Source organism: Lonchura striata, chromosome 31 (assembly GCF_046129695.1).
Source record: "Lonchura striata isolate bLonStr1 chromosome 31, bLonStr1.mat, whole genome shotgun sequence".
Lineage (NCBI taxonomy): Eukaryota > Metazoa > Chordata > Aves > Passeriformes > Estrildidae > Lonchura > Lonchura striata.
In genome coordinates, this window is record NC_134633.1 from 6,143,918 (window position 1) to 6,164,889 (window position 20,972).

The 20,972-nt window shown below is 63.7% G+C and overlaps 1 protein-coding gene across 1 annotated transcript in view; it reads left to right on the forward strand.

Moving 5' to 3' along the window:
• The window catches only part of LOC110481838 (ryanodine receptor 1-like), a 154,014-nt gene that overhangs the window by 53,847 nt on the left and 79,195 nt on the right, over positions 1-20,972 (forward strand). Inside the window, 14 exon segments of the mRNA XM_077789130.1 lie at positions 988-1,214; positions 2,135-3,146; positions 4,134-4,334; positions 5,216-5,324; positions 6,502-6,645; positions 8,389-8,662; positions 10,998-11,112; positions 11,185-11,317; positions 12,280-12,374; positions 13,649-13,784; positions 15,010-15,190; positions 17,788-17,899; positions 17,986-18,106; positions 19,892-20,061. Of these exon segments, the coding sequence (XP_077645256.1) occupies positions 988-1,214; positions 2,135-3,146; positions 4,134-4,334; positions 5,216-5,324; positions 6,502-6,645; positions 8,389-8,662; positions 10,998-11,112; positions 11,185-11,317; positions 12,280-12,374; positions 13,649-13,784; positions 15,010-15,190; positions 17,788-17,899; positions 17,986-18,106; positions 19,892-20,061 (3,030 nt within the window).

The window sequence follows — 20,972 nt, forward strand, 5'->3', positions numbered from 1 at the left end:
GACCACCCCAAAATCCCCCAAAATCCCCAGGTCACCATCAACACCACCACGGTACAGGACCCCTGAGACCCCCCAAAACCCCCCACCCACACCCTAAACACCCCCTCCAGCACCCCAAAACCCCCCAAAATCCCCAGGTCACCATGAACACCACCATGGTGTGGGATCCCTGAGACCCCCCCCCAAAAACCCCCAGGTGATCATCAACACCACCACGGTACAGGACCCCTGAGACCCCCCCAAACCCCTCACCCACACCCTAAACCCCCCCTCCAGCACCCCAAAACCCCCCAAAATCCCCAGGTCACCATGAACACCACCATGGTGTGGGATCCCTGAGACCCTGAGACCCCCCCCAAAACCCCCAGGTGATCATCAACACCACCACGGTACAGGACCCCTGAGACCCCCCAAAACCCCTCACCCACACCCTGAACCCCCCCTCCAGCACCCCAAAACCCCCCAAAACCCCCAGGCCACCATCAACACCACCATGGTGTGGGATCACTGAGACCACCCCAAAATCCCCAGGTCACCATGAACACCACCACGGTACAGGACCCCTGAGACCCCCCAAAACCCCCCACCCACACCCTAAACCCCCCCTCCAGCACCTCAAAACCCCCCAAAATCCCCAGGTCACCATGAACACCACCATGGTGTGGGATCACTGAGACCAGCCCAAAATCCCCAGGTCACCATGAACACCACCACATTACAGGACCCCTGAGACCCCCCAAAACCCCTCACCCACACCCTAAACCCCCCCTCCTTCACCCCAAAACCCCCCAAAACCCCCGGTGACCGTGGGGTGCGGGGGCTATGGGTGTGGGGAGGGACTGGGAGCACTGGTGAGGTGCTGAAGGAGCTGCCAGGCGGAGCAGGGAGGACTCGGGGCGGCTCTTTGGGCTCTGCAGGGTGACCCAAGAGGAACTCGGTGCCGGGGGTCTCTGGGGGTGCCCCTGACACCCCCGTGTGCCCCCCCAGAACATCATGCCCATCTCGGCGGCAATGTTCAGCAGCGAGCGGCAGAACCCGGCCCCGCAGTGCCCGCCCCGGCTGCTCATCCAGCACCTGACCCCGGTCACCTGGAGCCGCATGCCCACCCAGTACCTGGGCGTGGAGAGCGCCCGGCTGGGCGAGCGCCAGGGCTGGGCCGTGGAGTGCTCCGAGCCCCTGCAGATGATGGCCCTGCACATCCCCGAGGAGGACAGGTGGGGACCCCCAAGGGGCACCCAGGGGCACCCAGGGACCCCCAGGGACCCCCAGGGACGTCCAGGGATTCCCAGGGACATCCAGAGCACCCCCAGGGGCACCCATGGATTCCCAGGGACATCCAGAGCACCCCCAGGGACCCCCAGGGGCACCCCAGGACACGCCCAGGGACACCCAGGGACATCCAGAGCACCCCCAGGGACACCCAGGGATTCCCAGGGACATCCAGAGCACCCCCAGGGACACCCAGGGGCACACAGGGATTCCCAGGGACATCCAGAGCACCCCCAGGGGCACCCATGGATTCCCAGGGACATCCAGAGCCAAACCCAGGGCACCCAGGGACACCCAGGGATTCCCAGGGACATCCAGAGCACCCCCAGGGACACCCAGGGACACTCAGGGCACCCCCAGGGACACCCAGGGGCACCCAGGGATTCCCAGGGACATCCAGAGCCCACATCCCCCTACCCCAAACCCCATTTCCCTGCCCTCCCAGGGGTCCCACCCCACGTCCCCCCACTCCCTGCCCTCCCAGGGGTCCCACCCCACATCCCCCTGCCCCAAACCCCATTTCCCAACCTCCCAGGGGTCCCACCCCACGTCCCCCCACTCCCTGCCTCCCCCCTGAACCCCATTTCCCACCCTCCCAGGGGTCCCACCCCACCTCCCCCTACCCTGAACCCCATTTCCCACCCTCCCAGGGGTCCCACCCCACCTCCCCCTACCCTGAACCCCATTTCCCACCCTCCCAGGGGTCCCACCCCACGTCCCCCCACTCCCTGCCCCCCCAGGCGTCCCACCCCACGTCCCCCCACCCTGAGCCCCCCCAGGCGTCCCACCCCACGTCCCCCCACCCTGAGCCCCCCCAGGCGTCCCACCCCACGCGCCCCTCACCCCGAGCCCCGTTTCCCCGCAGGTGCATCGACATCCTGGAGCTGTGGGAGCGCGAGGAGCTGCTGCAGTTCCAGTGCCACACGCTGCGGCTGTACTGCGCCGTGTGCGCGCTGGGCAACAACCGCGTGGCCCACGCGCTCTGCAGCCACGTGGACCAGGCCCAGCTGCTCTTCGCCATCGAGAGCCCCGAGCTGCCGGGCCCGCTGCGGGCCGGCTACTACGACCTGCTGCTGGCCATGCACCTGGACGCGGCGCAGCGCGCCCGCTCCTCCATGAGCGCCGAGTTCATCGTGCCCATCACCGAGGCCACGCGCGCCATCGCGCTCTTCCCCGACGGCGGCCGCTGCCCGGGACCCCCGGGCGTGGGGCCCAGCGTCTGCCTGAGACCCCAGCCCCATTTCTCGGAGCCCTGCTTCATCCGCGCGGCGGGCGGCGACGGGCGGGCGCCGCTCAGCCCGGCCATTCCGCTGGATGAGCTGGGCGCCAAGGCCATGCGCATGCTGGCCGAGGCGGTGGCGGGTGGGGGTCCCCATGCCCGGGACCCCGTGGGGGGAAGCGTGGAGTTCCAGTTGGTGCCCGTGCTCAAGCTGGTGTCGGCGCTGCTGGCAGTGGGAGCGCTGGGCGACGGCGACGTGCGCCGCGTGCTCCGCATGATCGAGCCACGCGTCTTCGGGGACGCGCGCGGCGACGGCGAGGGACGGCGGGAGGAAGGGCAGGAGGAGGAGGAGGAGGAGGGCGTGAAGGCCATCGAGGCTGGCGAGGAGGAGGAGGAGGAGGAGGATGAGGAGGCGAGGAGGAAAAAGGCTATGGAGGCTGGAGAGCTGGAGGAGGAGGAGGAGGAGGAGGAGGAAGAAGTGAGGAGGAGGAAGGCCATCGAGGCTGGAGAGCTGCAGGAGGAGGAGGAGGATGAGGAGGAGGCCAGGAGGACGAAGGCAATTGAAGCCGGGGAGGTGCAGGACGAGGAGGAGGAGAAGGAGGAAGAGCTGGAGGAGGGTCTGCTGCAGATGAAGCTGCCAGAGTCGGTCAAGCTGCAGGTGAGGGAGGGGGACAGGCGTGGGGGTTGCGTCCCCTCGCTGTCCCCTCTCCGTGTCCACCTCGTGTCCCCTCCCTGGGCTCTCCTTCCCAGTGTCCCTGTCCCCTCCCCGGGGTCCCTGTCCCCATCTCCAGTCCCCAGTGATGTCCTGGGATCCCCAGTCCCCAACCCCACAGTGTCCCCCATGTCCCTGATGTCCCTGATGCCCCCATGTCCCCAACTCCCTGATGTCCCTGATGTCCTTGATGTCCCTGATGTCCCCATGTCCCCAATGTCCCCGATGCCCCTGACACCCCCATGTCCCCAATGTCCCCGATGTCCCCGTGTCCCCGCAGATGTGCCACTTGCTGCAGCACCTGTGCGAGCGGGAGCTGCAGAACCGCGTGGAGGTCCCTGTGTCCCTAATGCCCCCATGTTCCCGATGTCCCCAATGTCCCTGATGTCCCCAATGTCCCCAATGTTCCCAATGTCCCCCACGTCCCTGATGTCCCTGACATCCCCATGTCCTCGATGTCCCCGATGTCCCTGATGCCCCCATGTTCCCGATGTCCCTGTGTCCCCGATGTCCCTGATGCCCCCAATGCCCCCATGTTCCCAATGTCCCCAATGTCCCTGATGTCCCCAATGTCCCTAATGCCCCCAATGTCTCTGATGTCCCCGATGTCCCCATGTTCCCGATGTCCCTGTGTCCCCAATGTCCCTGATGCCCCCAATGCCCCCATGTTCCCAATGTCCCCCACGTCCCTGATGTCCCTGACATCCCCATGTCCCCGATGTCCCCCATGTCCCCGATGTCCCCGATGTCCCCGTGTCCCCGCAGATGTGCCACCTGCTGCAGCACCTGTGCGAGCGGGAGCTGCAGCACCGCGTGGAGGTCCCTGTGTCCCTAATGCCCCCATGTTCCTGATGTCGCCAATGTCCCTGATGTCCCTGTGTCCCCAATGTCCCTGATCTCCCCGATGTCCCTGATGTCCCCGTGTCCCCGCAGATGTGCCACCTGCTGCAGCACCTGTGCGAGCGGGAGCTGCAGCACCGCGTGGAGGCCATCGTGGCCTTCTCGGAGCACCACGTGCAGCGGCTGCAGCGGGACCAGCGGCGCCGCTACGGCCGCCTGATGCGGGCGCTGACCATGTCGGCCGCAGAGACCGCCCGGCGCACCCGCGAGTTCCGCTCGCCCCCGCAGGAGCAGGTGGGGACAGAGCGGGGACAGAGCGGGGACACTGCGGGGACAGCGTGGGGACAGAGCGGGGACAGAGTGGGGACAGAGCGGGGACAGAGTGGGGACAGAGCGGGGACAGAGTGGGGACAGAGTGGGGACAGCGTGGGGACAGCGTGGGGACAGCGTGGGGACACTGGGGACAGAGTGGGAACAGAGTGGGGACACTGCAGGGACAGAGTGGGGACAGAGCAGGGACACTGGGGACAGAGTGGGGACAAAGCGTGGGGACACTGGGGACAGCGTGGGGACAGAGTGGGGACACTGGGGACAGAGTGGGGACAAAGCGGGGACAGTGTGGGGACAGAGTGGGGACAGCGTGGGGACACTGGGGACAGAGTGGGGACAAAGCGGGGACAGCGTGGGGACACTGGGGACAGAGCGGGGACAGAGCAGGGACAGAGTGGGGACAGCGTGGGGACACTGGGGACAGAGTGGGGACAAAGCGGGGACAGCGTGGGGACACTGGGGACAGAGTGGGGACAGAGCGGAGATAGCGTGGGGACAGTGTGGGGACACTGGGGACTGAGTGGGGACACGGGACAGAGTGGGGACACTGCAGGGACATGGCAGGGATAGCATGGGGACATGGCCTTGGGTGGGAGAACAGGGATGTCCTGCCATGTCCCTGTGTCCTGATGGCCTGCCATGTCCCCATGTCCCCATGTCCTGATGTCCTGCCATGTCCCCGTGTCCCCGTGTCCCCATGTCCTGATGTCCTGCCATGTCCCCGTGTCCCCATGTCCTGATGTCCTGCCATGTCCCCATGTCCTGATGGCCTGCCATGTCCTGCCATGTTCCCGTGTCCCCATGTCCTGATGTCCTGCCATGTCCCCGTGTCCCCGTGTCCCCAGATCAACATGCTGATGCAGTACAAGGGAGCCGAGGATGAGGAGTGTCCCGTGCCTGGGGACATCCGGGACGAGCTGCTGGACTTCCACAATGACCTGCTGGCCCACTGCGGTGAGGGGTGACAGGGACATTCCGGGAGCTTGGGGACACCCCCTGGGCTTGGGGATATCACCTGGGCTTGGGGACATCATCTGGGCTTGGGGACATCACCTGGGCTTGGGGACACCCCCCTGGGCATGGGGACATCACCTGGGCTTGGGGACATCATCTGGGCTTGGGGACATCATCTGGGCATGGGGACATCATCTGGGCTTGGGGACATCACCTGGGCTTGGGGACATCATCTGGGCATGGGGACATCACCGGGGCTTGGGGACACCCCCCTGGGCTTGGGGACACCCCTGTGGGCATGGGGATATCACCAGGGTATGGGGACATCACCTGGGCTTGGGGACACCCCCTGGGCTTGGGGATATCACCGGGGCTTGGGGACATCATCTGGGCATGGGGACATCATCTGGGCATGGGGACATCATCTGGGCTTGGGGACACCCCCTGGGCTTGGGGATATCACCTGGGCTTGGGGACACCCCCTGGGCTTGGGGACATCACCGGGGCTTGGGGACATCATCTGGGCTTGGGAACATCACCTGGGCTTGGGGATATCACCTGGGCTTGGGGACATCATCTGGGCATGGGGACATCACCGGGGCTTGGGGACACCCCCCTGGGCTTGGGGACACCCCCCTGGGCTTGGGGACATCACCTGGGTTTGGGGACATCATCTGGGTTTGGGAACACCCCCTGGGCTTGGGGACATCACCGGGGCTTGGGGACACCCCCTGGGCTTGGGGACATCACCGGGGCTTGGGGACATCATCTGGGCATGGGGACATCATCTGGGCTTGGGGACACCCCCCTGGGCATGGGGACATCACCTGGGCTTGGTGACATCATCTGGGCTTGGGGACATCATCTGGGCTTGGGGACACCCCCCTGGGCATGGGGACATCACCGGGGCTTGGGGACATCACCTGGGCTTGGTGACACCCTCCTGGGCATGGGGACACCCCCTGGGCTTGGGAACACCCCCTGTGCTTGGGGACAGCCCCTTGGGCATGGGGACACCCCCCTGGATGTAGGGACACCCCATGAGGAACTGGGATCTCCCCAGTGGAACTGGGACCCCCATTCTGGGCCCCCAGAGACCCCCAGGAGCACGGGGACACCCATCCAGGGACCCTTGGGGACACAGGGACACCCCTGTGACCCTCCCCGTGTTCCCCAGGCGTGGAGCTGACCGAGGAGGAAGAGGAGGAGGAGGAGGAGACGTCGCTGCGGCAGCGGCTGCTGGGGCTGGTGCAGAAGGTGGTGGGGGTCCGCGGGCCCCCCAAGGAGGAGGAGACCCCCCCTGAGGAGCCCCCGGTGCCCAGTAAGGAGGGGACAGGGCGGTGGGGACAGGGACACTCAGCTGTGTCCAGGACATGGCCGAGGTGGCAGCAGGGTGACGCATGAGGTGTCACCAAGGAGTTGGCCAAGGTGTCCCCAAGGAGTTGGCCAAGGTGTCCCCAAGGTGACACACGAGGTGTCCCCAAAACATTGGCCAAAGTGTCTCCAAGGAGTTGGCCAAGGTGTCCCCAAGGAGTTGGCCAAGGTGTCCCCAAGGTGACGCACGAGGTGTCCCCAAAACATTGGCCAAAGTGTCCCCAAAGCGTTGGCCAAGGTGTCCCCAAGGAGTTGGTCATGGTGTCCTCAGGGTGACACATGAGGTGTCCCCAAAGTGTTGGCCAAGGTGTCCCCAAAGCGTTGGCCAAGGTGTCCCCAAGGTGCCAACCAGGATGTCACCAGGACACAGCCAAATTGTCCCCAAGGTGCTGGCCAAGATGTCCCCAAGGTGGCAGACCATGGTGCACTGGCGCAGGAGTCACTGTGTCCCCAGTGTCCCCAGTGTCCCCAGTGTCCCCAGTGTCCCCGATGTCCCCAATGTCCCCGATGTCCCTGTTTGTCCCCAGTGTCCCCAGTGTCCCCAATGTCCCCGATGTCCCCAATGTCCCCAGTGTCCCCAGTGTCCCCGATGTCCCCTGTCCCCAGGCACGCTGCAGGAGCTGATCTCGCAGACCATGGTGCACTGGGCGCAGGAGTCACTGTGTCCCCAGTGTCCCCAGTATCCCCAGTGTCCCCGATGTCCCCAATGTCCCCAGTGTCCCCAATGCCCCCGATGTCCCCAGTGTCCCCAGTGTCCCCAATGCCCCCGATGTCCCCAGTGTCCCCAGTGTCCCCATGTCCCCTGTCCCCAGGCACGCTGCAGGAGCTGATCTCGCAGACCATGGTGCACTGGGCGCAGGAGTCACTGTGTCCCCAGTGTCCCCAGTGTCCCCAATGTCCCCAATGTCCCCGATGTCCCCAGTGTCCCCAGTGTCCCCAATGTCCCCATGTCCCCTGTCCCCAGGCACGCTGCAGGAGCTGATCTCGCAGACCATGGTGCACTGGGCGCAGGAGTCACTGTGTCCCCAGTGTCCCCAATGTCCCCGATGTCCCTGTTTGTCCCCAGTGTCCCCGATGTCCCCGATGTCCCCAATGTCCCCAGTGTCCCCAGTGTCCCCAGTGTCCCCAATGTCCCCAATGTCCCCGATGTCCCCAATGTCCCCAGTGTCCCCAATGTCCCCATGTCCCCTGTCCCCAGGCACGCTGCAGGAGCTGATCTCGCAGACCATGGTGCACTGGGCGCAGGAGTCACTGTGTCCCCAGTGTCCCCAGTGTCCCCAATGTCCCCAATGTCCCCAATGTCCCCAATGTCCCCAGTGTCCCCGATGTCCCCAATGTCCCCAATGTCCCCGATGTCCCTGTTTGTCCCCAATGTCCCCGATGTCCCCAATGTCCCCAATGTCCCCAATGCCCCCAATGTCCCCAGTGACCCCAATGCCCCGATGTCCCCAATGTCCCCAATGTCCCCAATGTCCCCAGTGTCCCCAATGCCCCGATGTCCCCAATGTCCCCAGTGTCCCCATGTCCCCTGTCCCCAGGCACGCTGCAGGAGCTGATCTCGCAGACCATGGTGCACTGGGCGCAGGAGTCACTGTGTCCCCAGTGTCCCCAGTGTCCCCAATGTCCCCAGTGTCCCCAATGCCCCCGATGTCCCCAATGTCCCCAGTGTCCCCATGTCCCCTGTCCCCAGGCACGCTGCAGGAGCTGATCTCGCAGACCATGGTGCACTGGGCGCAGGAGTCGTTCATCCAGAGCCCGGCGCTGGTGCGGGCCATGTTCAGCCTGCTGCACCGGCAGTACGACGCGCTGGGCGAGCTGGGCCGCGCCCTGCCCAAGGCCTACGCCATCAGCGCCACCTCGGTGCCCGACACCACGGCCCTGCTCGAGTGCCTGGGCCAGATCCGCTCGCTGCTCATCGTGCAGATGGGCCCCGAGGAGGAGAACCTCATGATCCAGAGCATCGGGTGCGTGCCGCTCTCTGTGTCCCCCTGGGTCACCTGCTGTCCCCCTGTGTCCTCTCTGGGTCACCCTGTGTCCCCCTGTGTCCTCTCTGGGTCACCCTGTGTCCCCTCCGTGTCCTTCAGTGTCTTCCGTGTGTCCTCCTTATGTCCTCTGTGTCTTTGTGTCCTCCTTGTGTCCTCTGTGTCTTCTTTGTGTCCTCCTTGTGTCCTCTGTGTCCTCTTTATGTCCCTCTGTGTCCCTCTGTGTCCTCTCTGGGTCACCCTGTGTCCCCTCCGTGTCCTTCAGTGTCTTCCGTGTGTCCTCCTTGTGTCCCTCTGTGTCCCCTTGTGTCCCTCTGGGTCATCCTGTGTCCCCCTGTGTCCTCTTTATGTCCCTCTGTGTCCCCTGTGTCCTCTCTGGGTCACCTTGTGTCCCTCTGTGTCATCCTGTGTCCCTCTGTGTCCTCCCTGGGTCACCCTGTGTCCCCTCCATGTCCTTCAGTGTCTTCTGTGTGTCCTCCTTGTGTCCTCTGTGTCTTCTGTGTGTCCTCCTTGTGTCCCTCTGTGTCCCCTTGTGTCCCTCTGTGTCATCCTGTGTCCCCCTGTGTCCTCTTTATGTCCCTCTGTGTCCCTCTGTGTCCTCTCTGGGTCACCTTGTGTCCCCTTGTGTCCTCCCTGGGTCACCCTGTGTCCCCTCCGTGTCCTTCGGTGTCTTCCGTGTGTTCTCCTTGTGTCCTCTGTGTCTTCTTTGTGTCCTCCTTGTGTCCCGCTGTGTTCCCTTGTGTCCCTTCTGGGTCCCCCTGTGTCCCCCTGTGTCCTCTTTATGTCCCTCTGTGTCCCCCTGTGTCCTCTCTGGGTCACCTTGTGTCCCCCTGTGTCCTCCCTGGGTCACCCTGTGTCCCCTCCGTGTCCTTCAGTGTCTTCCGTGTGTCCTCCTTGTGTCCTCTGTGTCTTCTTTGTGTCCTCCTTGTGTCCTCTGTGTCTTCTTTGTGTCCTCCTTGTGTCCTCTGTGTCCTCTTTATGTCCCTCTGTGTCCCTCTGTGTCCTCTCTGGGTCACCCTGTGTCCCCTTGTGTCCTTCAGTGTCTTCTGTGTGTCCTCCTTGTGTCCTCTGTGTCCCCTTGTGTCCCTCTGGGTCATCCTGTGTCCCCCTGTGTCCTCTTTATGTCCCTCTGTGTCCCTCTGTGTCCTCTCTGGGTCCCCCCAAATCTGCCCCTGAGCACCCCCGATGACCCCCACCATGTCCCCCCCCAGGAACATCATGAACAACAAGGTGTTCTACCAGCACCCCAAATCCCACCTGGACACCCCAAATCCCACCTGGACACCCCAAATCCCACTCTGGGCACCCCATAACCCACCCAAACCCCCCAAATCTCTCCCTGAACACCCCATAACCCACCCAAACCCCCCAAATCTGCCTCTGAACACCCCATAACCCACCCAAACCCCCCAAACCTGTGACCCCCCGTGCTCCTCCAGGAACATCATGAACAACAAGGTGTTCTACCAGCACCCCAAATCCCACCTGGAAACCCCAAATCCCACTCTGGACACCCCATAACCCACCCAAACCCCCCAAATCTGCCCCTGAACACCCCATAACCCACCCAAGCCCCCCAAACCTCTGACCCCCCCATGCCCCCCCAGGAACATCATGAACAACAAGGTGTTCTACCAGCACCCCAAATCCCACCTGGACACCCCAAATCCCACCTGGACACCCCCTAACCCACCCAAATCCCCCAAATCTCTCCCTGGACACCCCATAACCCACCCAAACCCCCCAAATCTCTCCCTGGACACCCCATAACCCACCCAAACCCCCCCAAATCTGCCCCTGAACACCCCATAACCCCCCCAAGCCCCCCAAACCTGTGACCCCCCCATGCTGCCCCAGGAACATCATGAACAACAAGGTGTTCTACCAGCACCCCAAATCCCACCTGGACACCCCAAATCCCACTCTGGGCACCCCATAACCACCCCCAAACCCCCCAAATCCCACTCTGGACACCCCATAACCCCCCCAAACCCCCCCAAATCTGCCCCTGAACACCCCATAACCCACCCAAACCCCCCCAAATCTGCCCCTGAACACCCCATAACCCCCCCAATCCCCCCAAACCTGTGACCCCCCGTGCTCCTCCAGGAACATCATGAACAACAAGGTGTTCTACCAGCACCCCGAATCCCACCTGGACACCCCAAATCCCACTCTGGGCACTCCATAACCCCCCCAAACCCCCCAGATCTGCCCCTGAACACCCCATAACCCACACAAACCCCCCAAATCTGCCCCTGAACACCCCAAAACCCCCCCAAGCCCCCCAAACCTGTGACCCCCCGTGCTCCTCCAGGAACATCATGAACAACAAGGTGTTCTACCAGCACCCCAACCTGATGCGGGCGCTGGGCATGCACGAGACCGTGATGCAGGTGATGGTCAGCGTGCTGGGCGGCGGCGAGTCCAAGGTGAGCCCCCCACCCCCGGCTGCCCCCCTAGGGACCCCCCCGGAGCCCCCCTGACCCCCCGATGCCCCCCAGGAGATCCGCTTCCCCAAGATGGTGACCAACTGCTGCCGCTTCCTCTGCTACTTCTGCCGCATCAGCCGCCAGAACCAGCGCTCCATGTTCGACCACCTGGGCTACCTGCTGGAGAACAGCGGCATCGGCCTGGGTGAGGCACCCCAAAACCCTCCCGGGGTCCCCCCGTGTCCCCAGTGCCACCCCCGTGTCCCCAGTGCCACCCCCATGTCCCCAGTGCCACCCCTGTGTCCCCAGTGCCACCCCTGTCCCCTCCCTGCCACCCCTCCTTGTCACCTCTGTCCCCTGGGTTCCTCTCGGGGGTCCTTTAGGACACCCTGGGGGGGGGGTCTCTGCCCCCTCACCATGTCCCCAGTGCCACCTCCGTGTCCCCAGTGCCACCCCCGTGTCCCCAGTGCCACCCCTGTCCCCAGTGCCACCCCTGTCCCCTCCCAGCCACCCCCCGGCACTCCCTGCCACCCCTCCTTGTCACCTCTGTCCCCTGGGTTCCTCTCGGGGGTCCTTTAGGACACCTTGGGGGGGGGTCTCTGCCCCCTCACCATGTCCCCAGTGCCACCTCCGTGTCCCCAGTGCCACCCCTGTCCCCTCCCAGCCACCCCCCGGCACTCCCTGCCACCCCTCCTTGTCACCTCTGTCCCCTGGGTTCCTCTCAGGGGTCCTTTAGGACACCCTGGGGGGGGTCTCTGCCCCCTCACCATGTCCCCAGTGCCACCTCCGTGTCCCCAGTGCCACCTCCGTGTCCCCGGTGCCACCCCTGTCCCCTCCCTGCCACCTCCTGTCCCCTCCCTGCCACCCCTCCTTGTCACCTCTGTCCCCTGGGTTCCTCTCGGGGGTCCTTTAGGACACCCTGGGGGGGGTCTCTGCCCCCTCACCATGTCCCCAGTGCCACCTCCGTGTCCCCAGTGCCACCCTTGTGTCCCCAGTGCCACCCCTGTCCCCTCCCAGCCACCCCCCGGCACTCCCTGCCACCCCTCCTTGTCACCTCTGTCCCCTGGGTTCCTCTCGGGGGTCCTTTAGGACACCTTGGGGGGGGTCTCTGCCCCCCGCCCGGTGTCCCCCGGTGTCCCCTGACCTCTGTGTCCCTGTGTCCCCAAGGCATGCAGGGCTCCACCCCCCTGGACGTGGCAGCCGCCTCCGTCATCGACAACAACGAGCTGGCGCTGGCCCTCAAGGAGCAGGACCTGGAGAAGGTGGGGACAGCCCCGTGTCCCCCCTGGTGTCCCCTGATGTCCCCTCATGTCCCCTGATGTCCCCTGGTGTCCCCTGGTGTCCCCTGATGTCCCCTCATGTCCCCTGCTGTCCCCTGGTGTCCCCTGGTGTCCCCGCTGTCCCCTGGCGCAGGTGGTGACCTACCTGGCGAGCTGCGGGGCTGCTGTTCCCCAAAACCCCCTGTGTCCCTCTGTGTCCCTGGTGTCCCTCCATGTCCCCTGGTGTCCCCTCATGTCCCCTGGAGTCTCCTGATGTCCCCCGATGTCCCCTGGTGTCCCCTGATGTCCCCTGGAGTCTCCCGATGTTCCCTGGTGTCCCCTGATGTCCCCTGGTGTCCCCGCTGTCCCCTGGCACAGGTGGTGACCTACCTGGCGAGCTGCAGAGCTGCTTGGTGCTGCTGTCCCCCAAAACCCCCTGTGTCCCTCTGTGTCCCTGGTGTCCCCTGGTGTCCCCTGATGTGCTCTGGAGTCTCCCGATGTCCCCTGGTGTCCCCTGGTGTCTCCTGATGTCCCCTGGGGTCCCCTGGTGTCCCCGCTGTCCCCTGGCGCAGGTGGTGACCTACCTGGCAAGCTGCAGAGCTGCTTGGTGCTGCTGTACCCCAAAACCCCCTGTGTCCCTCTGTGTCCCTGGTGTCCCTCCATGTCCCCTGGTGTCCCCTGATGTGCTCTGGAGTCTCCCGATGTCCCCTGGTGTCCCCTGATGTCCCCTGGTGTCCCCTGGTGTCCCCACTGTCCCCTGGCGCAGGTGGTGACCTACCTGGCGAGCTGCGGGGCTGCTGTTCCCCAAAACCCCCTGTGTCCCTCTGTGTCCCTGGTGTCCCTGGTGTCCCTCCATGTCCCCTGGTGTCCCCTGGTGTCCCCTGGTGTCCCCTGATGTCCCCTGGTGTCCCCGCTGTCCCCTGGCGCAGGTGGTGATCTACCTGGCAAGCTGCAGAGCTGCCTGGTGCTGCTGTCCCCCAAAACCCTCTGTGTCCCTCTGTGTCCCTGGTGTCCCTCCATGTCCCCTGGTGTCCCCTCATGTCCCCTGGTGTCCCCTGGTGTCCCCTGGTGTCCCCTGATGTCCCCGCTGTCCCCTGGCGCAGGTGGTGACCTACCTGGCGAGCTGCAGAGCTGCCTGGTGCTGCTGTCCCCCAAAACCCTCTGTGTCCCTCTGTGTCCCTGGTGTCCCTCCATGTCCCCTGGTGTCCCCTCATGTCCCCTCATGTCCCCTGGTGTCCCCTGATGTCCCCTGATGTCCTCGCTGTCCCCTGGCGCAGGTGGTGACCTACCTGGCGAGCTGCGGGCTGCAGAGCTGCCCCATGCTGCTGGCCAAGGGCTACCCCGACATCGGCTGGAACCCCTGCGGTGGGGAGAAGTACCTGGACTTCCTGCGCTTCGCCGTCTTCGTCAACGGTGAGAGACCCCCGGTGTCTCCAGGTGTCCCCAGCTGTCCCCAGGTCCCCTTAAGGTCCCTCAGGTGTCCCCCCTGTGCCCCCCATAGCAGCTCTGCCTTGACTTCCTGAGCTTTGTCATCTTTGTCATTGGTGAGAGACCCCAGGTGTTCCTCAGGTGTCCCCAGGTGTCCCCAGGTGTCTCTCAGGTGTCTCTCAGGTGTCCCTCAGGTGTCCCCTGTCCCCTCCTGTGGGTCTGTGTTTTGGGGGTCCCTTTTAGGGCTCCCATGACTTTTGGGGTGCGGTTCTCCAGGGGAGAGCGTGGAGGAGAATGCCAACGTGGTGGTGCGGCTGCTGATTTGGAACCCCCTATTTTTAGGAGGTTTAGGGTTTTAGGAGTTTTTAGAGGTTTAGGGGTTTTGTGGGTCCATGTTTTGGGAATTCTGGGGTGTCCCTGTGACTTCTGGGGTTCCCCAGGGGAGAGTGTGGAGGAGAACGCCAACGTGGTGGTGCGGCTGTTGATTTGGGACCCCCTGTTTTAGGAGTTTTAGGAGTTTTAGAGATTTTAGGGTTTTTAGGGGTTTTGTGGGTCCATGTTTTGGGAATTCTGGGGTGTCCCTGTGACTTCTGGGGTTCCCCAGGGGAGAGCGTGGAGGAGAACGCCAGTGTGGTGGTGCGGCTGCTGATTTGGGACCCCCTGTTTTAGGGGTTTTAGGGGTGTTTAGAGGTTTTGTGGGTCCATGTTTTGGGAATTCTGGGGTGTCCCTGTGACTTTTGGGGTTCCCCAGGGGAGAGCGTGGAGGAGAACGCCAACGTGGTGGTGCAGCTGTTGATCCGGGACTCCCTGTTTTAGGAGTTTTAGAGATTTTAGGGTTTAGGGGTTTTGTGGGTCCATGTTTTGGGAATTCTGGGGTGTCCCTGTGACTTCTGGGGTTCCCCAGGGGAGAGCGTGGAGAACGCCAACGTGGTGGTGCGGCTGTTGATCCGGGACCCCCTGTTTTAGGGGTTTTAGGGGTGTTTAGAGGTTTTTAGGGGTTTAGGGGTTTTGTGGGTCCATGTTTTGGGAATTCTGGGGTGTCCCTGTGACTTTTGGGGTTCCCCAGGGGAGAGCGTGGAGAATGCCAACATGGTGGTGCAGCTGTTGATCCGGGACCCCCTGTTTTAGGGGTTTCAGGAGGGTTTAGGGGTTTTGTGGGTCCATGTTTTGGGAATTCTGGGGTGTCCCTGTGACTTTTGGGGTTCTCCAGGGGAGAGCGTGGAGGAGAACGCCAACGTGGTGGTGCGGCTGCTGATCCGGCGGCCCGAGTGCTTCGGGCCGGCGCTGCGGGGCGAGGGGGGCAGCGGGCTGCTGGCCGCCATCCAGGACGCCCTGAGCATCGCCCAGGACCCCGCGCGGGACGGGCCCAGCGGGCGCAGGGAGAGGAGGCCGTGAGCACCGGGAGCGGGATTGGGAATGGGAATGGGATTGGGGTTGGGGTTGGGGTTGGGATGGGCCCAGCGGGCGCAGGGAGAGGAAGCCGGGAGCACCGGGAGCGGGATTGGGAATGGGGTTGGGATTGGGGTTGGTGTTGGGATTGGGGTTGGGATTGCCCCAGTGGCCGCAGGGAGAGGAGGCCGTGAGCACCGGGAGCGGGATTGGGATTGGGGTTGGGATTGGGATTGGGATTGGGATTGGGATTGGGGTTGGGGTTGGGGTTGGGACGGGCCCAGCGGCCGCAGGGAGAGGAGGCCGTGAGCACTGGGAGCGGGATTGGGAATGGGGTTGGGGTTGGATGGGATTGGGGTTGGGGTTGGGATTGGGGTTGGGATTGGGGTTGGGATTGGGGTTGGGGTTGGGGTTGGAATTGGGGTTGGGATGGGCCCAGCGGGCGCAGGGAGAGGAGGCCATGAGCACCGGGAGCGGGATTGGGAATGGGGTTGGGATTGGGATTGGGGTTGGGATTGGGGTTGGGGTTGGGATGGGCTCAGCAGCTGCAAGGAGAGGAGGCTGTGAGCACAGGAAGCGGGATTGGGAATGGGGTTGGGGTTGGGATTGGGGTTGGGGTTGGGATGGGGACCCTACACGGGATGGGCCCAGCGGCCGCAGGGAGAGGAAGCCGTGAGCACCGGGAGCGGGATTGGGAATGGGGTTGGGATTGGGGTTGGGATGGGGACCCTGCACGGGACGGGCCCAGCGGCCGCAGGGAGAGGAAGCTGTGAGCACCGGGAGCGGGATTGGGAATGGGGTTGGGATTGGATGGGATTGGGGTTGGGGTTGGGATTGGGGTTGGGATTGGGGTTGGGGTTGGGATGGGCCCAGCGGCCGCAGGGAGAGGAAGCCGTGAGCACCGGGAGCGGGATTGGGAATGGGGTTGGGATTAGGGTTGGGATTGGGGTTGGGATTGGGGTTGGGGTTGGGATTGGGGTTGGGATGGGCCCAGCGGGCGCAGGGAGAGGAGGCCGTGAGCACCGGGAGCTGAAATGGGAATGGGATTGGGGTTGGGGTTGGGGTTGGGATTGGGATTGGGTGGGATTGGGGTTGGGATGGGCCCAGCGGCCGCAGGGAGAGGAAGCCGTGAGCACCGGGAGCGGGATTGGGAATGGGGTTGGGATTGGGGTTGGGATTGGGACCCTGCACGGGACGGGCCCAGCGGCCGCAGGGAGAGGAAGCCGGGAGCACCGGGAGCGGGATTGGGGTTGGGATTGGGATTGGGATTGGGGTTGGGATTGGGAATGGGGTTGGGATGGGCCCAGCGGCCGCAGGGAGAGGAGGCCATGAGCACCGGGAGCGGGATTGGGAATGGGGTTGGGATTGGGATTGGGGTTGGGATTGGGGTTGGGGTTGGGATGGGCTCAGCAGCTGCAAGGAGAGGAGGCTGTGAGCACAGGAAGCGGGATTGGGAATGGGGTTGGGGTTGGGATTGGGGTTGGGGTTGGGATGGGGACCCTACACGGGATGGGCCCAGCGGCCGCAGGGAAAGGAAGCCGTGAGCACCGGGAGCGGGATTGGGAATGGGGTTGGGATTGGGGTTGGGATGGGGACCCTGCACGGGACGGGCCCAGCGGCCGCAGGGAGAGGAAGCTGTGAGCACCGGGAGCGGGATTGGGAATGGGGTTGGGATTGGATGGGATTGGGGTTGGGGTTGGGATTGGGGTTGGGATTGGGGTTGGGGTTGGGATTGGGGTTGGGATTGGGGTTGGGGTTGGGATGGGCCCAGCGGCCGCAGGGAGAGGAAGCCGTGAGCACCGGGAGCGGGATTGGGAATGGGGTTGGGATTAGGGTTGGGATTGGGGTTGGGATTGGGGTTGGGGTTGGGATTGGGGTTGGGATGGGCCCAGCGGGCGCAGGGAGAGGAGGCCGTGAGCACCGGGAGCTGAAATGGGAATGGGATTGGGGTTGGGGTTGGGGTTGGGATTGGGATTGGGTGGGATTGGGGTTGGGATGGGCCCAGCGGCCGCAGGGAGAGGAAGCCGTGAGCACCGGGAGCGGGATTGGGAATGGGGTTGGGATTGGGGTTGGGATTGGGACCCTGCACGGGACGGGCCCAGCGGCCGCAGGGAGAGGAAGCCGGGAGCACCGGGAGCGGGATTGGGGTTGGGATTGGGATTGGGATTGGGGTTGGGATTGGGAATGGGGTTGGGACGGGCCCAGCGGCCGCAGGGAGAGGAGGCCGTGAGCACCGGGAGCGGGATTGGGAATGGGGTTGGATGGGATTGGGGTTGGGATTGGGGTTGGGGTTGGGATGGGGACCCTGCACAGGACAGGCCCAGCGGCCGCAGGGAGAGGAAGCCGTGAGCACCGGGAGTGAGATTGGGATTGGGATTTGGATTGGGTGGGATTGGGTTGGGATTGGGTGGGGTTGGGTGAGGATGAGGATGGGCACGGCGAGAAATGCCAGTGAGGATGAAGACAGGACAGAGCAGCCATCCAGCCGTGAATGGAAGGGGGATGAAGATGGGCTAGAATGGGGTGGGGTGAAGATGACGACACTGGGATGGCCTGGGGGGACCCCAGGGTGACCCCCTGACCCTCCGTGTCCCCCCAGGTTCGGCCCCGAGGAGCCCCCCGAGGAGAACCGGGTGCACCTGGGCCACGCCATCATGTCCTTCTACGCCGCCCTCATCGACCTGCTGGGCCGCTGCGCCCCCGAGATGCACGTACGGACCTGGGGGTTTGGGGGGACTCAGGGGGTCCTGGGGGGGGTCAGGACTCGGGGTGTGACCCCCCCGTGTGACCCCCACAGCTGATCCAGGCGGGGAAGGGGGAGGCCCTGCGGATCCGGGCGATCCTGCGCTCGCTCGTCCCGCTCGAGGACCTGGTGGGGATCATCAGCCTCCCCCTGCAGATCCCGGCGCTGGGAAAAGGTGGGGAGGGGTCCCCAAATATGGGGGGGGTCACTGGGATGGGGGTCACCCCAAAATGTGGGGACTGGGATGGAGGACACCCCAAATATGGGGATCATCAGCCTCCTGTAGATCCCGGTGCTGGGAAAAGGTGGGGAGGGGTCCTCAAATCTGAGGGGGGTCACTGGGATGGGGGTCACCCCAAAATGTGGGGATCATCAGCCTCCTGTAGATCCCAGTGCTGGGAAAAGGTGGGGAGGGGTCCTCAAATCTGGGGGGGGTCACTGGGATGGGGGTCACCCCAAAATGTGGGGATCATCAGCCTCCTGCAGATCCCGGCACTGGGAAAAGGTGGGGAGGGGTCCCCAAATATGGGGGGGGTCACTGGGATGGGGGTCACCCCAAAATGTGGGGACTGGGATGGAGGACACCCCAAATATGGGGATCATCAGCCTCCCCCTGCAGATCCCGGCGCTGGGAAAAGGTGGGGAGGGGTCCCCAAATATGGGGGGGGTCACTGGGATGGGGGTCACCCCAAATATGGGGATCATCAGCCTCCTGCAGATCCCGGTGCTGGGAAAAGGTGGGGAGGGGTCCCCAAATATGGGGGGGGTCACTGGGATGGGGGTCACCCCAAAATGTGGGGACTGGGATGGAGGACACCCCAAATATGGGGATCATCAGCCTCCTGTAGATCCTGGTGCTGGGAAAAGGTGGGGAGGGGTCCTCAAATCTGAGGGGGGTCACTGGGATGGGGGTCACCCCAAAATGTGGGGATCATCAGCCTCCTGTAGATCCCGGTGCTGGGAAAAGGTGGGGAGGGGTCCTCAAATCTGGGGGGGGTCACTGGGATGGGGGTCACCCCAAAATGTGGGGATCATCAGCCTCCTGCAGATCCCGGCACTGGGAAAAGGTGGGGAGGGGTCCTCAAATCTGGGGGGCGTCACTGGGATGGAGGACACCCCAAAATGTGGGGACTGGGATGGAGGACACCCCAAAATGTGGAGACCTGTGGCCATGGGGACTATCTGGGGAGTTTTGGGGTGCCCTGAGTTTTGGGGTCCCACAGACAGGAACATGGTGGAGCCCCCCACGGCCACCAGAAGGGTTGGGGGGCTCTGGGGACACCAGGATTTTGGGGGTTCCCAATTGTTGTAGGGTTTGGGGCTGTGTGGGGAGTTTTGGGGTGCCCTGAGTTTTGGGGTCCCACAGATGGGAACGTGGTGGAGCTCCCCACGGCCACCAGAAGGGTTGGGGGGCTCTGGGGACACCAGGATTTGGGGGATTCTCGGCTGCTTTAGGTGAATCCCAGGGTTTGGGGCTGTGTGGGGAGTTTTGGGGTGCCCTGAGTTTTGGGGTTCCGCAGACAGGAACATGGTGGAGCCCCCCATGGCCACCAGGAGGGTTGGGGGGCTCTGGGGACACCAGGTTTTTGGGGGTTCCCAATTGTTGTAGGGTTTGGGGCTGTGTGGGGAGTTTTGGGGTGCCCTGAGTTTTGGGGTCCCACAGATGGGAAATGGTGGAGCCCCCCACGGCCACCAGAAGGGTTGGGGGGCTCTGGGGACACCAGGATTTTGGGAGTTCCCAATTGTTGTAGGGTTTGGGGCTGTGTGGGGAGTTTTGGGGTGCCCTGAGTTTTGGGGTCCCCGCAGACGGGAACGTGGTGGAGCCCCGCATGGCCACCAGGAGGGTTGGGGGGCTCTGGGGACACCAGGATTTGGGGGATTCTCGGCTGCTTTAGGTGAATCCCAGGGTTTGGGGCTGTGTGGGGAGTTTTGGGGTGCCCTGAGTTTTGGGGTCCCGCAGATGGGAACGTGGTGGAGCCCCGCATGGCCGCCAGCTTCGTCCCCGAGCACAAGGCGCCCATGGTGCTGTTCCTGGACCGCGTTTATGGGGTGCAGAGCCAGGAGTTCCTGCTCCACGTGCTGGAAGTGGGGTTCCTGCCCGACATGCGCGCGGCCGCCTCGCTGGACACGGTGAGGGGCACCCCAAAATCCCCCCGGGGCTCCCCAAAACTCCCTACAGGCTCCCTTGGACCTGCAGCAGGGACCTCGGGTCAGCCCTGTTCCCTCCTGTGGGTGGGTGTGGGGTCCCCCAAATGTTCCCTGTTTTTTGGATATGGGAATACCCCAAATCTCCCCCATGGGATGGATTTGGGGTCACCTCAATCTTCCCTCTTTGACCCCCAAATCTCCCCATGGGATGGATTTGGGGTCACCCCAATTTCTCTGTTTGATCCCCACATCTCCCCATGGGATGGATTTGGGGTCACCCCAATCTTCCCTGTTTGACCCCCAAATCTCCCCATGGGATGGATTTGGGGTCACCCCAATCTTCCCTCTTTGACCCCCAAATCTCCCCATGGGATGGATTTGGGGTCACCCCAATCTTCCCCCTTTGACCCCCAAATCTCCCCATGGGATGGATTTGGGGTCACCCCAATTTCTCTGTTTGACCCCCAAATGTTTCCCATGGGATGGATTTGGGGTCACCCCAATCTTCCCTCTTTGACCCCCAAATCTCCCCATGGGATGGATTTGGGGTCACCTCAATCTTCCCCCTTTGACCCCCAAATCTCCCCATGGGATGGATTTGGGGTCACCCCAATCTTCCCTCTTTGACCCCCAAATGTTCCCCATGGGATGGACTTGGGGTCACCCCAATTTCTCTGTTTGACCCCCAATTGTTCCCCATGGGATGGACTTGGGGTCACCCCAATCTTCTCTGTTTGATCCCCAAATCTCCCCATGGGATGGATTTGGGGTCACCCCAATCTTCCCCCTTTGACCCCCAAATGTTTCCCATGGGATGGATTTGGGGTCACCCCAATTTCTCTGTTTGACCCCCAAATGTTTCCCATGGGATGGATTTGGGGTCACCCCAATCT